General features: G+C 48.8%; 1 protein-coding gene across 5 annotated transcripts in view; it reads right to left on the bottom strand.

The window, feature by feature from the left end:
* The window catches only part of tdrd9 (tudor domain containing 9), a 254,200-nt gene that overhangs the window by 91,377 nt on the left and 145,951 nt on the right, over positions 1–16,872 (bottom strand). For all 5 annotated transcript variants that reach the window (XM_038777784.1, XM_038777793.1, XM_038777802.1 and 2 more), the window contains one exon: positions 3,133–3,217. In XM_038777784.1, the coding sequence (XP_038633712.1) occupies positions 3,133–3,217 (85 nt within the window). The remainder of the gene's footprint in view (positions 1–3,132; positions 3,218–16,872) is intronic.

Raw genomic sequence — 16,872 nt, 5'->3', positions numbered from 1 at the left:
CCTGGCCACCTGATCCCCCAAGTACCTGAAGCTCCTCTCTGCCCTTTTCAGTGGGAGCCTCCCAATCCCCCCTCCTGGTCCCCCGAGTGTATCACAAACAGCTCACTTTACCCAAAGTTAAGCTTATACCCTGAGAAATCCCCAAATTCCCGGAGAATCCCCATCACCACTGGTATTTCCCCCCACCGGGTCCGCCACATACAACAAGAGGTCGTCCGCGTAGATCGACACTCGGTGCTCCTCCCCACCCCGGACCAGCCACCTCCAATCCCCCGACTCCCTCAGCGCCATAGCCAGGGGTTCAATTGCCAGAGCAAAAAGTTGGGGGGACAGGGGACACCCCTGCCTCGTCCCTCGATATAATCGAAAATACTCCGACCTCCTCTTATTCATGGCCACACTCGCCATCGGGGCCTCATACAACAGCCGCACCCAACTGACAAACCCCTCCCCAAACCCGAACCTTTCCAGCACCTCCCACAAGTACCCCCACTCGACCCTATCAAAGGCCTTCTCCGCATCTAGCGCCACCACTATCGCCACATCCCCTACCACCGCCGGCATCGTTATAACGTTCAAGAGCCTCCGTATATTAGTGTTCAGCTGCCTCCCCTTCACAAACCCCGTTTGATCCTCGTGTGAGACATTGTAGGGGGCAAAGCACCCCCCCCCCCCCCCCCCCCCCCCCCCCCCTCCTCCCTCCCTCCCTTGCCTCGTTAAAGGTCCTAACCAACAGGGAGCCCAGCAGGTCTGCATACGTCTTGTAAAATTCACCTGGGAACCCATCCTGCCCCGGCGCCTTCCCCGACTGCATGTTCCCTATACCTTTGACCAGCTCCTCAAGCTCAACTGGCGCCCCCAGACCCACCCGTCCCTCCTCCACCCTCGGAAATCTCAGGCGGTCTAAAAAGCGCCACATCCCCCCCCTCCTCTGCCGGAGGTTCGGACCGATATAGTCTCTCATAAAAGTCCCTGAAGACCCCATTAATGTCTACCCCCTCCGCACCACATTTCCTCCCTGATCCTTAACACCACCAATCTCCCTGGCCGCATCCCACTTACGGAGCTGGTGTGCCAGCATCCTGCTCGCCTTCTCCCCATACTCGTACACCGCACCCTGAGCCTTTCTCCGTTGAGCCTCCGCCTTTCTGGTGGTCAACACTCAGCCTGAAGGCTGCGCCGCTCTCTCAGCAATCCCTCCTCTGGGGCCTCCGCATACCTCCTGTCCACCCTCACCATCTCCCCTACCAATCTCTCCCTTTCTCTCTGCTCCCCTCTCTCCCTGTGGGCCCGAATGGAGATCAACTCTCCCCGAACCACCTCCTTCAACGCCTCACAGACCATCCCTACTCGGACCTCCCCATTATCGTTGGCCTCTAGATACCTCTCAATACATCCTCGAACCCGCCCCCTCACCGTCTCGTCCGCCAGCAGCCCCACCTCCAAGCGCCACAACGGGCGCTGGTCCCTCTCCTCCCCCAGCTCGAGGTCCACCCAATGCGGGGCATGGTCCGAAATGGCTATCGCTGAATACTCAGCGTCTACTACCCTCGCAATCAGCGCCCTACTCAAAATGAAAAAAATCGATCCGGGAGTAGGCCTTATGCACATGGGAGAAGTATGAAAATTCCCTGGCCCTCGGTCTCGCAAACCTCCATGGATCCACCCCTCCCATCTGGTCCATAAACCCCCTCAGCACCTTAGCCGCCACAGGCCTCCTACCCGTCCTGGAACTGGATCGATCCAGTGGCGGATCCAGCACCGTGTTGAAATCCCCCCCCCCCCCCCCCCCCCCATTACCAGACCCCCCGCCTCCAAATCTGGAATCCGGCCCAACATGCGCCGCATGAAACCTGCATCATTCCAATTCGGGGTGTATACATTGGCCAGCACCACCCGCTCCCCTTGTAGCTTGCCGCTCACCATCACGTACCTCCCTCCGCTGTCTGCCACCACACTCGACGCCTCAAACAACACCTTCTTCCCCACCAGGATCGCCATCCCCCGGTTTTTTGCATCCAGCCCCTAATGAAACACTTGGCCCACCCAACCCTTCCTTAACCTAACCTGATCCGCCACCTTCAGGTGCGTCTCCTGAAGCAAAGCCACATCCGCCTTCAGCCCCCTCAGATGCGCGAACACGCGGGATCGTTTAACCGGCCCATTCAGTCCCCTCCCATTCCAGGTGATCAGCCGGATCGCCCGCGTGCTGTTTGAACAGACACACTGCTGTTAGGAAGAGATTTCCAGGATTTTGACCCAACAACAGTCAAGGAACAGCAATGTAGTTCCAAGTCGGGATGATGTGGGACTTGAGGGGAACCTGTAGGTGGTGTTCCTATACATCTGCAGCCCTGCCCTTCTAGGTGGTGAAGCTCACAGGTTTAGAAGGTGTTGTCGAAGGAATAATTATGTACTTTTGCCAAGAACTGCAGATAAAGTCTTTGTGCAGGATTCCCATTCCAAACCAGCTGTAATCAGAACATATACGCCACACAACCAAACAACTTTAATCTTGCAATAATTCTATAACCACCATGCCTCTGACCTTAACACAGTGAACATCACTGAGCAGCCAGAATGATAAAACTGTAATGTATTTAAAGTGGGGAGGTTGGCAAACACTACACGGTATTCATAATGTCATGCATGTCATGGAAAATACTTGAGCAGTTTAAATACAGACAATAATTTTGTTCTGTCCCTTGGTGTATTTCATTGGCCTGTTAAAAAACTGCAATAGATTGCATAATTAGTGAACTATATACTATACATTCCCCTTTCCCTGCGTGTTTGTTGCAACTCCTACTTACTGCAGGAGCAGCTGAACATCAGCAATCTAATGGGGCTGGTTTAGCACAGTGGGCTGAACAGCTGGCTTGTAATGCAGAACAAGGCAGCAGTGCGGGTTCAATTCCCATATGGCCTCCCCAAACAGGCGCTGGAATGTGGCGACTAGGGGCTTTTCACCGTAACCTCATTGATGCCTACTTGTGACAATATGTGTCCAAATGGGGAAATAATAGCTGAACTTCCAATGAGTCACAAAACCAAGTGCAATTTTACTGGACAATGATTCTAATTCGTTTTTTTTCCCCCCAAATTATTTGAGAAAGTTTCTATCACACTCACCTTTCTATAGCCAGGTACCGGGGTCAGGAACACATTACTCTGTTCTTCCAAGGTCACACTTGAATGTAGTGGGTATACATGCAGCCTACAATCAGAACATCATGTTTTAATTTAAGCTCTTTATGGATAAGCATGCATTAAGTAAGGCTATCCAGGTTTTGATAGTTGCACTTTGGCATTGAAGGGAAAGTTAATAAAGTCAAAATACTAGTTTTAATTTTATAAAAACATTTTCCAACAACAGCGTCCAAATATACCAACAAGTGACAATGTCTGCTGTGTTCTTTAGACAAAATGCAGCACAAATGTGACTCAATTTTCAACATTCCTTTCAGGAAAAAAGCTGTGATGTGAAAAAGATCCCCAAAAAAATGCAGTATTTTTATTAGTGCAGTAAAGGACCACAGCAAAGAACAAGGAATAGAGTACATAATACTGCTGTTGACCTAGCATAATTAAAATGTGCTGAGTGGTCTCCTTCTAAGCTGAAGATTTTATAATCAATGGTTTCACTCACTGCTCAGGAATTATTGGGTTTCCAATTATTCATACAGTATACTATATTGCAGCTTCTGTTTTAGACACCAACTTTGACCCAGATTTTGCTGAAGTAATTACACTGAAACAGACAGCAGCTTTGGAAATCTGCACCTGCGCAGAATAATGCAGAAATCCTGAAGTTGCTGTCAGTAATTCTGTCTTCTTAGGAAGTCCCTCAGGATCAAGGATGACTTGCTTCCACTCTGGTTTGATGAGTTCTGATGGTTGTAACGTCTGCCACATGCAGGCAGCTAGTGCTTCAAGGGTTAGGTAGATAGGTTGTTTGGAGGTTTGTGCGCTCCCTCTGGCACACCAACTTCACCTATGCACATTCCTGAAGTCTCTCAATTCCTTTGGTGCCTTCCCAAATGAGCATTCTCTATTTTGATCGGTCACAAGCCAGGGTCTTTCATGAGTTGACCGTATGTTTGACCTCATCAGAGATGCTTTGAGCCCATCCTGAAAGCATTTCTTCTGTCCTCCTAACAATCTTCTGCAACTACCAAATTCTGAGTAGAGCAGTTGCTTCGGGAGACTGATGTCTGGCATATGAACAACATGCCTCGCCTAGTGGAGCTGGTTTTTCATTTTGGTGCCAACTCTCAGAAACTGAGCTCCAGGTTAATGTCAACTTCTCCGAAACATGAGAAAATGGACCTTTCACACAGAAAACTAAGGTCCTCTTTCAAACAAGCACTGCAAAAATACCACCTCCCCCACAACTCATTGATAGAGATTGAGATCCCAGAAAATGTGGGCCATTCTCTGCATCTTCAGAGCCTCCTCTTGATGACAGCAGACATGAACAACAAAATTCATCATCAACTCCAATATGCCAGCTCAGCCTTCAGCCAACTGCGGAAGAGCGTATTTGAGGACCAGGAGCTCAATCCTGAGACGAAGGACCTGGTTGCTGGACAGCAGTGATCCCTATGATCCTATATGCTTTGAAACTGGAGAAGTGCCACCCAACAGAAAAAAAAAGTTCCGACCAGAATGCTTATTTTTCAATTTTCACTGATGTTCCATTTTAAGGTATAAAAGACCAATTCGGAAAAAAATATTCTTATTTCCCTGCTTTAACTACTTTTTTTTGGGGGGGGGGGGGGGGGGGGCAGCTGCTGTTGAGCCACTGAATTGGAGGATCTTGCAACAACACTGGTAGTGCAGAAAAAAAATCAGAAGTAGGTACATTAGAGCCAATACTGTAGACAGGCCTGGAAAAAGTTTCCATAATACTTTATCAAATCTACAAATGAAACAAACTCGGCCACATTCCTGGGCTCCGGAGCTCCTTAAATCATTCAAACTTTCCCTTCCACAGGAGATAAGCCTCATGCAGTGATATGGTCTAGATACTCCATGCGTGGTGCCTAAAAAATGCACTTGCTCTACTTGAGATGCAGTCCTGCCTCTGAAAACCTTTTTAAAACTCAATCCAGGTTGCGGAGGTGCTCCTCTCTCAGTCCAACCTGAAATTAAAGTGTAATCTAAATAGACTGCAACATGAGAAATCTGTTGTGACAGGTTTCCCATTGATCTTTGGAAGTGAGGATACGCCAAGCGATTATACTTGAACAACCCTTTATGCATGTTAATGGTCACATACTGTTTTGAATCTTCCTCTAGCACAAGTTGTTGATAGGCCTGGCTCATGTCCAGTTTTCAAAACGCCTCGTCTCCTGAAAAGATTGAAAACAGATGGTCTATCCTTAGCAACAAGCTAGTGTCCAGCTTGGAAACCAGATTAATGATAAATTTGTAATCCCCAAATAGGCACATAGGCCATCACTTTTAGAAACAGGACCAATTGGAGCTGCCCAGCCTGAAAATTGAATTGACTCAATGATTCCTCGCCTTCGCAGCCACTTCAACTCATCCTCCACTTTGCCTTTGATGGTGTAGGGCATTGTCCTTGGTTTGAAAAAGCTAGGAGTAACCTGAGGATCTATGAACAATTTGGTTGTATTACCCTGCAATGTACTAGTTTGTCTTTGAATAATGTCTTGTCACTTGTGTGCTTTATGTGTTGTTCCTCGTGTCTTAATAAAGCTCGCAGTCTCAAATGTGGAGAAGATGCTTTATTGTGAGTTCGTTCATTCTTCAGAGCTCCACGTACGGCTACCTTCAGTGCTATATCTGCTGCTGTGTCCACAGCTCCCAGCCTTTGCCTGCTGTAGTTTCCTACTTCCTGTCCTGATCTATTTATATGGCTCTCCCGTGCTCCCTCTAGTGGTCGCTCAGTTGTGTTGCATCTGGTTAACTTGTGATCACCACATCCCCCTTTTTCTCTTAACATATTTTCTGAACATCGTTAAAGAAAATTGTACATCCTGTCCCAGTGTATTTATAGCTCTCCCGCTCGTGTTTGCTCTGTTGTTTTGTATCTAGTCAATCTACGATCACCACATCCCCCTTTTTCTCATTACATAGTTTCTGTACATCATTAAAGAAAATTATACAAAACAGTAACTTATGATATGCGTATCTATACAAGTGATGATGCTATTGCCTTAGTTAACAAAGCCAATGTATTTATATGTCCAATCTTAATAAAAACATTTATGAGTCCAAACTTGATGAATTTGTTCAGAGCTTTTTTTCTTTTTGTTGTTGATGACGTGGTGATATTGATATTGCAAGTCCGCTGTGAATGTTGTTGGTGTTCCTTGTTATCTTAAGTACCCAATGCGTCATCCCGAGGTGTCTGCATGGTCACATCACTGATGTTGACTGGCATGGACTTTTTTTTTCTGTGCTTGTGGTGTTGATTTATTGTCTCATCCGCCTTGGATGCTGGTGTGCTTGCTCGTTCTGGAGCAGACGTGTGTTTATGCGATTCGTCGTCATCCCATGACATGTTTGTAGTCTTGTCATCGTTTTGCCATGCGCTGTGGCATTGTCCGTCATGTGCCAAGTAGTGCCATTGTGTACAAGTCGTTGTTTCATTGCTGTTGTTTCTGTCGTTCTTGTTTTTGTTGTTTTCGTTGCCGTACTTGTCGCTGTTTTTGTCGTTTCCGTCTTTGGTGTTGTCGCTATCTTTGTTCCTGACTTTGTTGTGTTTGTTGCCATTCTTGTTGTTTCTGTCCCTGTCGTTGTCGCTATCTTTGTGCCTGACGTTGTTGTTTGTCTTGTTGCGCTTCATGTTGCTTTTATTCTTGCTGTTGTCGTTCTCGTTTCTGCTGTGCTTCTTGCTATTGTTGTTTGTCTTGTCGCGCTTCATGTTGCTTTTCTTCTTGCTGTTGTCGTTCTCGTTTCTGCTGTGCTTCTTGCTATTGTTGTTTGTCTTGTCGCGCTTCATGTTGCTTTTCTTCTTGCTGTTGTCGTTCTCGTTTCTGCTGTGCTTCTTGCTATTGTTGTTGGTCTTGTCGCGCTTCATGTTGTTTTTGTTCTTGCTGTGTTTCTTTTGACTTTTGTTTTTCTTGTTATACTCTATGAGTGTCCCGAGTGGATAATTTGAGTCATTGAGCATTCCGTCTCGCGAGTGGTGCGAATGATCTGATGTTGCATCGGTGCAGGTGACATCAATCAGTTGTGGAGAATTGGATTCCGCATCTTTGCTTTCTTGGTGCTCGTCTTCTCGCGAGTGGTGCGAATGATCTGATGTTGCATCGGTGCAGGTGACATCAATCAGTTGTGGAGAATTGGATTCCGCATCTTTGCTTTCTTGGTGCTCGTCTTCCGGAGTCAAAGTCTTCTTGATTACATTTGACGCGGTGTCTGTGGACTCTCGGCGCTCCTCTTCTGGAGTCCAAATCTGCATGATTTCAGTTGACGTGGTTTCTCTAGACTCTTGGTGCTCCGCTTCTGGAGTTAAAATCTTCATGATTTCTGTTGATGTTATCTCACTGGACTCCAGGTGCTCCTCTTCTGGAGTCAAAATTTGCATGGTTTCTTTTTGTTTGATGTCTCTGGACTCCAGGTGCTCCTCTTCTGGAGTCAGAATCTGCATGGTTTCTTTTGGCGTTGTCTCTCTGGGCTCCAGGTGCTCCTCTTCTGGAGTCAAAATCTGCATGTTTTCTTTCGGCATCGTCTCTCTGGACTGTTGGGTGGCCCGACTCTGTGCTTCTGTACAGACAAGCTGAGAACTGTCAGTCTCACTGTGATCCTGTACGTCGAGTGCGAGCACCTTGTCACTGTTTTCGCTCTGTGCTTCGGTACAGACAAGCTGAGAACTGTCAGTCTCACTGTGATCCTGTACGTTGAGTGTGATCACCTTGTCACTGTCTTCGCATGCAGTGGGCAGAGGTGCATTGTCTTCTTCTTGTTCCTGTGAGCGTGTTGGACTTTCATAGTCCGCTCTTTCTTCTTGTTCCTGTGAGCGTGTTGGACTTTCATAGTCTGCTCTTTCTTCTTGTTCCTGTGAGCGTGTTGGACTTTCATAGTCCGCTCTTTCTTCTTGTTCCTGTGAGCTTGGTAGACTTTCATAGTCTGCTTGCGGTTGCTCAGGTACAGCGGGTTTACCTTCATGGTCTTGTTCATGCTTGGTGTCCGCCCGGGAGTGTTTGCTTGCATCCCTGTTGGCGTCTTTCATCACTCGCACTGTGGAGCCTGTCATCGCTCGCTCCGTGGAGTCTTCCTGTGCTCTCTGTGTGGCGTCATCTTCGTCTTGGGTATTGCTGTCATCCAATGTATCGACGAGCTGCCATGGCACCATGGTGTTGGATTCATCCACCATGAGTAGATTCGTGTTGAGCTTTGCAACGGTGTCGCTGATGCTGTGATCAGCATGTCCAAATAACTCCTCCATGTCTGAGTAGTATTCTTTGAAAGCCATTTCATCTTGGTTGGCTTCTTCTACCACGAGTTGGTTCGTGTTGAACTTTGCGACCGTGTCGCCGATGCTGTGATTAGCATATCCGACTGACTCAGCTATGTCTGAGTAGTATTCTTCGAAAACCAAAGCATTTTGGTTGGATTCATCTACCACGAGTTGGTTCGTGTTGTACTTTGCGACCGTGTCGCTGATGCTGTGATAAGCATATCCGACTGACTCAGCTATGTCTGAGTAGTATTCTTCGAAAACCAAAGCATTTTGGTTGGATTCATCTACCACGAGTTGGTTCGTGTTGTACTTTGCGACCGTGTCGCTGATGCTGTGATAAGCATATCCGACTGACCCAGTCAGGTCTGAGAGGTAATCGTCGAAAAACAAATCATCTTTTGTTGTTTCGGAATTCTTTTTGTTCGCTTCACTGTGTGTGGTGAAGGCAGCTTTTTCCAAGGTTTTGTGCAAGTTGTTTTTCACTGTTGGTTTAAGTTCAGGCGTTTTTCTGTGTTCTGAGGCAAGAAAATTTGGTTTTACCACTTTAAGTGTCTTGTTTTCAATTTTCGGGCATTTCCCTTTTAAGTGGGCGTGGTCAGGATTCTCAGACGTCATGACGTCACGCGTAGGAACGACTTGCACATGCGCAAATCGGCTTTCTTTCCTTGTGCGGTTCGGTGTCCATTGCGCATGCGCGGCTTGCGCATGCGCATGACGGTCCGCGACGAAGACTTTTTTTGACTGCGCATGCGCATAACGATCGGCGCCGCGATCTTTTGTAAACTGCGCATGCGCAACTTCCGGTTCCGGCGCATGCGCAGACGCGATTTGTAGTTCTTTGCTTACCATAGACTGCAAAATGTGCTCCGACGCCATTTTATCGCGGATTTCAGCGTTTTTTCTTTCTACAAGTTGTAAGTTACCTTTTCTTTCCGATCTGGACTGGATTTCAGCGTTTTGGCTTTGTGAAAAATTCATGTTATTTCTTCTTTTTGATCTGTACTGTGCATTCACGATTTCCTGATCTTTTTGTGATTTTTTAAGTCTTGCATCACTCAGTCTCTGTGCAGGTTGGACTGTGAGCATGCCTTGCTGTTCAAATTTCTCACAGTACTCTTCAAATTTGTTTAGTAACGTTTGTAAGCTGTTCCTGTCTTCACCTTTTGAGTATTTAAATCCATTATACACTTTCCTATTGACAGGCCCTTCGATGAGAATTGCTATTTTAATTTTGTCTGAGGCTTCTGCTACATCATTAGCTATGAGATAAAAATCGAACATTTGTTTAAACCTTTTCCAGACATTTCTTACATTACCCGTCGTGTCCAGCTGAGGTGGGTATCCATGCCACATCCTCGAATTAGCGATGTCTTCCCCAGTCAAATGTCCAGTAGGAGATTTCCATGCCATTTTGTGCTTTCTGTATCTGCAGCTGAGTTGTCCTGTAGTAAGCGTCTGAAATCACTGCTGGTACCATGTGTTGTTCCTCGTGTCTTAATAAAGCTCGCAGTCTCAAATGTGGAGAAGATGCTTTATTGTGAGTTCGTTCATTCTTCAGAGCTCCACGTACGGCTACCTTCAGTGCTATATCTGCTGCTGTGTCCACAGCTCCCAGCCTTTGCCTGCTGTGTAGAGTTTCCTACTTCCTGTCCTGATCTATTTATATGGCTCTCCCGTGCTCCCTCTAGTGGTCGCTCAGTTGTGTTGCATCTGGTTAACTTGTGATCACCACACTTTATTTTATAGAACATAACAGTGCAGAAGGAGGCCATTCAGCCCATCGAGTCTGCACCGACCCACTTAAGCCCTCACTTCCACCCTATCCCTGTAACCCAATAAACTCTCCCAACCTTTTTGGACACTAAGGGCAATTTAGCGTTGCCAATCCACCTAACCTGCATGTCTTTGGACTGTGGGAGGAAACCGGAGCACCCGGAGGAAACCCACGCAGACAAGGGGAGAATGTGCAGACTCTGCACAGACAGTGACCCTGTGGGGAATCGAACCTGGGACCCTGACGCTGTGAAGCCACAGTGCTATCCACTTGTGCTATCGTGCTGCCCAACTTCACCCCTATTTAACTGAATTTTCCTAAGCCAGTCACACCCTAGTAGACGAGAATCATGTCCTTTTCCTACCACGAGCCATGCTCATACTTCTTGGCTGTTGTATGCAATATCTACTTCTAACACTCCAAGCAATGGTACAGTTCCACAGGTATACGTCCAAAGGTTGATTCCTGCCTGAGTAAGAGCTGCTGCCTGCTTAGAGTCCAAATCTTTCTTAAGGTTTCCTCAGTGATCATCAATTCAGAGGTTCATCCGCCTCCACCTTGATTTTCTGCCCAATGACCTTCACTGTGGCATAAATAGGCTTTGCACTCCCCTCACTCACATGAAACATGTTACAAGAGTGCTCCTCTACTTCGTTTGAGTTTGCCAACTGATGCGCCGTAGACTGAAGCTTCATTGCATTTGAAGTTCCCTGCTCAGCATTCGACTTTCTTGAGCACTCCGGCACGTCTTCACTAAATGCCCCTTCTTGTTACACTGGTGACAAACAGCATCCATAAACATAATGATTTGCATAGAGTGATCCTCCACATCTGAAACACTCCACTGACTTCACTTTTTTTACTTGCAATTTATTTCTTTATTTGATGCAGTGCACCTGCCTGTGCGTGCCATTGGCAACCATTTACATGTCCGGAGAGATTTCTAGAGCCTTCTTAAAAGTGTGGTTCCTCCCAACAAACATCCCTGTGCATGTCTTGTTATGTATTTTAAAACAGCCAAGTGGCTTGAGGCATTCTCTTTCAAATACATCAATTCCTGATGGGACGCTTAAAGAAAAAGTAAGAGCAAGTATTTGTTATTCAAAGTGCTCCTTCTTTAGAAGGAATCAAGAATCTTACAAGAAATTTTGTGGAAGGGGGGGTTGGGTTAGACTGCTGACGGGGAGGGGACTTTTAAGTTGGTGGAGGAGGCGAGTTAGTGGCGGTGGTCGCCTGGGAGCGGGCCAGGTGAGGTGTGGGGCATGGGCCAAGAATGGCCAAGGAGAGGTTATGGCTGACCAACAGGGGAGAGGGATAGGGTGCCCCCGACTAGGCTGGTCACATGGAACATTCATGGGCTAAATGGGCCAGTCAAAAGGACCCGTGTGTTCGCACATTTGAGGCAACTGAAGGCGGACGTGGCCATGTTGCAGGAGACGCATTTGAAGGTGGTAGATCAGGTTAGGTCGAGGAAGAGATGGGTCGGATAGGTGTTCCATTCGGGATTGGACTTTAAAACGAGGGGGTGGCAATCCTGATCAATAAAAGGGTGGCATTCAAAGTGGGGAGGTAGAGACGGACCCGAGGGGTAGATTCATCATGGTTAGTGGGAAGCTGGAGAGAATGGCCGTGGTATTGGTGAATAAATATGCCCCAAACTGGCATGATGTCGAGTTCGTTAGGAGGGTGTGAGGGAAGATCCCGGACCTGGATTCACATCGGCTGTTTATGGGGGGAGACTTAACACGGTCCTGGATCCGAGACTGGACCGGTCGAGTCTCAGGTCCGGAAAGGTGTCAGCTATGGCAAAAGAGCTACGGGGGTTTATAGAGCACATGGGAAGGGTAGACCTGTGGAAATTTGGGAGGCCAAGGAGTAAGGAGCTTTCATTAAAAAAACATTTTTTTTTGAAGTATTTGAGGAATTTTATAACGATAACAAACAAAATAATAACATAAACGTGGTAAAATAGACATTTCCCACCCAACCCCTTCTGTACATCCCTGACCCATATTGCACCATCCACCCCCCTTTCAGAATGCTGCTTCTGCTGACATTTAAATTTTCCCCGAGAAAGTCAACGAACGGCTGCCACCTCCGAGAGAACCCCAGTATTGACCCTCTCAAGGCAAACTTTATTGTCTCCAGCTTGAGAAACCCAGCCATGTCGCTGACCCAAGTCTCCACACTCGGGGGCTTCGAGTCCCACCACATTAAAAGGATCCATCTCCAGGCTACCAGGGAGGCAAAGGCCAGAACGTCGGCCTCTTTCACTCCCTGAACTCCCGGGTCTTCTGATACTCCAAAGATCGCCATCTCTGGACTCGGCACCACCCGCGTACCTAGCACCTTCGACATTGCCTTGGCAAACCCTGGCCAAAACCCTCTAAGCTTCGGGCATGCCCAGAACATGTGGACATGGTTTGCTGGGCTTCCCGTGCACCTCACACATCTATATTCTACCCCGAAAAACTTGCTCATCCTCGCCGCCGTAATGAATGCTCGGTGTACTTCTCTAAACTGTATTAGACTGAGCCTGGCACATGATGAGGAGGAATTAACCCTGCTTAGGGCATCCGCCCACAGACCCGCCTCTAACTCCCCACCTAACTCCTCCTTCCACTTGCCCTTCAGTTCCTCCACCGGAGTTTCCTCCGCCTCTAAGAACTCCTGATAGACATGACACCTTCCCCTCCCCCACCCAGATACCAGAGACTACCCGGTCCTGTATCCCCCATGGCGGCATCAGCGGGAAAGCCAATACCTATTTCCTCAGAAAGTCATGCACTTGCAAATATCTGAAACCGATCCCCGGTGGCAGCTTGAACTTGTCCTCCAGCGCCTTCAGACTGGGAAAACGCCCGTTGATAAATAGATTCCCCCATCGGTCTAAGTCCTGCTCTCTGCCAGCTCCGGAATCCGCCATTTATCCCGCCTGGTGCGAACCTGTGGTTATTGCAAATCAGGGTCCAGCCCGACGCACCCTCCCCCTTCTTGTACCTCGTCCATTGACCCCAGATTCTCAGTGCTGGCACTACTACCGGACTTGTGGAGTATCGGGCCGGCGAGAACAGCAGAGGTGCCGTTACCAATGCTCTCAAATTGGTGCCTTTGCATGACGCCGCCTCCATCCGCTCCCATGCCGACTCCTCCCCCACCATCCACTTCCTAACCATGGCTATATTCGCCGCCCAGTATTAGTTGCAGAAGTTCAGCAGCGCCAACCCACCCTCCCCCCGACTGCGCTCCAACAACATTTTCTTCACACGCGGGGTTTTATTTGCCCATTAAAAGCCCGATATAGTCTTATTCACCCGCTTAAAAAAGGCCTTGGAGATCAAGATGGGGAGGCACTGGAAGACAAACAAAAATCTGGGGAGAACCGTCATTTTCACGGTCTGTACCCTTCAAGGTTGTGCTGGCCTTGGAAAGGGTCCAGAGGAGGTTCACAAGAATGATCCCCGGAATGAAGAACATGTTGTAAGAGGAACAGTTGAGGATTCCGGGGCTGTACTCGTTGGAGTTTAGAAGGATGAAAGGGGATCTTATTGAAACTTACAGGTTACTGCGAGGCCTGGATAGAGTGGACGTGAAGAGGATGTTTCCACTTGTAGGAGAAACTAGATCCAGAGGACACCATCTCAGACGTAAGGGACGATCCTTTAAAACTGAGATGAGGAGGAATTTCTTCAGCCAGAGGGTGGTGAATCTGTGGAACACTTTGCCGCAAAAGGCTGGGGAGGCCAAATCACAGTGTCCTTAAGACAGAGATAGATCAGTTCTTGATTAATAAAGGAATCAGGGGTTATGGGAAGACGGCAGGAGAATTGGAATGAGAAAATATCAGCCATGATTGAATGGCGGAGCAGACTCAATGGACCCAGTGGCCTAATTCTGCTCCTTTGTCTTCTGGTCTTTTGGAGCTGGCAGCGGGCAGGGATTGAGACATTTGGTGATCTCTTCATTGAAGAGGGTTTTACGAGCCTGGAGAGATGAGAGGAGGAGTTTGAATTACCGGCTGGGAACGGATTTCAGTACCTACAGGTACAGGACTTTGTCCGGAGGCAGGTTCCAAGCTTCCCTTGCCTCTCTCCAAGGGGACTGCAGGATAAGGTGATGTCAAAACTGGGGTTGGGGAGATGAGGGTCCCCGTAATATTGAAGGAATTGATGGAGTGGGAAGGCGTACCAATCAGCGAGGTGAAGAGGAAGTGGGAGGAAGAGTTGGATGGGGAGTTGGAAGCCGAGCTATGGGAAAAGCCCTTGAGAAGAGTCAATTCATGCTCGTCATGTGCCAGGCTTAGCCTGATCCAGTTCAAAGTGGTCCACAGGGCTCATATGACTGTGGCCCGGATGAGTACGTTTTTTGAGGAGGTGGAGGACAGATGTGGGAGGTGCGGGGGAAGTCCAACGAATTACGCCCATATGTTTTGGGCGTGTCCGAAGCCAAGGAGATTCTGGCAGGGATTTGCGGACGTCACGTCAGAGGTCCTGGAAGGGAGGGTTACTCAGAGTCCAGAGATAGCAATATTTGGGGTGTCAGAAGATCCGCCGGCCCAGGAGGAGAGAGAGGCAGGCGTTCTGGCCTTTGCCACTCTGGTGTCCCGGAGACGGATTTTGCTGGGATGGAGGGACTCAGAGCCTCCAAAGTCAGGGATGAGAGTCAGAGACATGGCAGGGTTTCTCAGGCTGGAGAAGTTTAAGTTCGCCTTAAGAGGTTCAATTCAGGGGTTCGCTCGGAGGTGGCAGCCGTTCATCGATTTCTTTAAGGCAACTGACCTTCAGCAGAAGGGCGGGGGGGGGGCACGGCATTGTAGAATATGGACAGAGAATCTGAGACTTCTGGTGGTGACTATGAGGGAGTAGGTCATACATTTGGTGGCTCCTGCTCTGGCTGGACATTCGGACTCTCTCCGCCGCCGCCGCCCCCCCCCCCCGACTTTGTTTGCGCTTTTTAGCGCTGGACTTGAAGAAGCAGTAAACAAGTGTCTGTATATATTGGTTTATGGAACAGAGAGCCCGAAGGGATCGAAACGGAAGAAACAAAAAGTCAGGGTCGAGCTGGGTGTTGGCTGCAGCAGTGGACAAGATGGCCGGTGTCCAGACCCCTGTGGCTTCAGCCCAACCATCAACGGAGGAGCTAATGCAGGTCATCCGTGAAGGCTTCGGCAGACAGAAACGGAATGTCTGGACCCGATTAAGGAAACGGTGGAGAGGATGGAGCGGAGGCTAGATGCCCAGGACAGGGTGATCCAGAAACTGGAGAAGGTGCTAGCTGAACAGGAGGAACACCAGACGGCGGTGGTGTTGGAGGCGGGGATGCTGAGGGACCGGCAACATAGGCTGCTGGAACAGGGAGAGGATTTGAAGAACAGGTCCCGTAGGCAGAACCTAAGGATTGTTGGCCTCTCGGAGGGGGCAGAGGGGGCTGATGCCGGGGAGTTTCTGGCGAACATGCTCCAGAAGCTGCTGGGAGATGGGGCTTTCCCCCGACCGTTGGATCGGGCATACAGAGTGCTGGCAAGGAAGCCGCGGCAGGGAGACCCCCCGGTGGTCAGGTTCTATAGGTACCTGGATAAGGAGCGCGTTCTCCTGCGGGCCAAGCGCACGCGGAGCTGTAAGTGGGACAACAGCATTTTGCGGGTTCACCAGGATTTAAGCGTGGAGGTGGCCAAGAGGAGGGCAGGCTTTAATCAACTCAAGTCGAACCTGTTCAAGAAGCAGGTTAAGTTTGGACTGTTGTATCCGTCCGGCGCGACTTTGGGTTACGCATGAGGACCAACATTACTTTGAGTCGCCCGAGGACGCTATGGAGTTTGCCAGCAGGAAAGGACTGGTGCCAACTTGAGAACATTCTGCGGTAAGTTTGAGTAACGGTTTTTCCGGTTCATTTTAAATGCTGTTTGCACTGATTTATCCATTCGTTCGTATTCGTTCTTGGCTTTCTCTCTTCGATAACTGTCCTTTGTTTAAGAAGGGGAAAGTAGGGTTTTATTTGTTTTAATTACTTGATTTCGGTGGGTTTTCTCTGATGTGAGGGGGATGGTAGTGGGTATTTTTGACGTTATATTATTTTGATCTATATTATGGAGAGAGTTTTTGGCATCGGTTTCTTAAATTGGGCGGTTGTCGGGGCTGGGTTGATGAAGGCGATGGTTTCGATGGGCGTGGGAAGGGCAGGTAGGCAACAATAGGTGGGAGACATGCTGGCGCTGGAGCTGTGGGCCACCAGGCTAGTGGGGTGAGCTAGTCTGCGGGAGCACAGTGTGTCTGCGGGAGCACAGTGTGTGTGTGTGTGTGTGTGTGTGTGTGTGTGTGTGTGTGTGTGTGTGCGTGGGGGGGGGAGAGGTGTATACAATCAAATTAGGGATGGGGTTAAGTTACAGAGTGTTGTTGCTTGGGGGGGGGGGTTTGTTCCGCTGACGAGGGAGGGATTTGATTTTAGAAGCGGAGAAGAGGCCGGGGATGGGCGCTGCCCATGGGGCGTGGGGCAGGGGCTGGGGGCAGGCCCAGGAAAGGGGATGGCTGACCGGCAAGGGGGTGGGGGAGCGGTGTCCCCCAATTAGGCTGGTCACGTGGAACGTTAGAGGGCTAAATGGGCCGGTGAACAGGGCTAAAGTGTTCGCACATCTTAGGGCTTAAAAGGCGGACGTGATAATGTT

Source organism: Scyliorhinus canicula, chromosome 2 (genome assembly GCF_902713615.1).
Source record: "Scyliorhinus canicula chromosome 2, sScyCan1.1, whole genome shotgun sequence".
NCBI classification, from domain to species: domain Eukaryota; kingdom Metazoa; phylum Chordata; class Chondrichthyes; order Carcharhiniformes; family Scyliorhinidae; genus Scyliorhinus; species Scyliorhinus canicula.
Note: the sequence above shows the minus strand (reverse complement) of the source record. Positions and strands in the feature narration are given on the sequence as shown.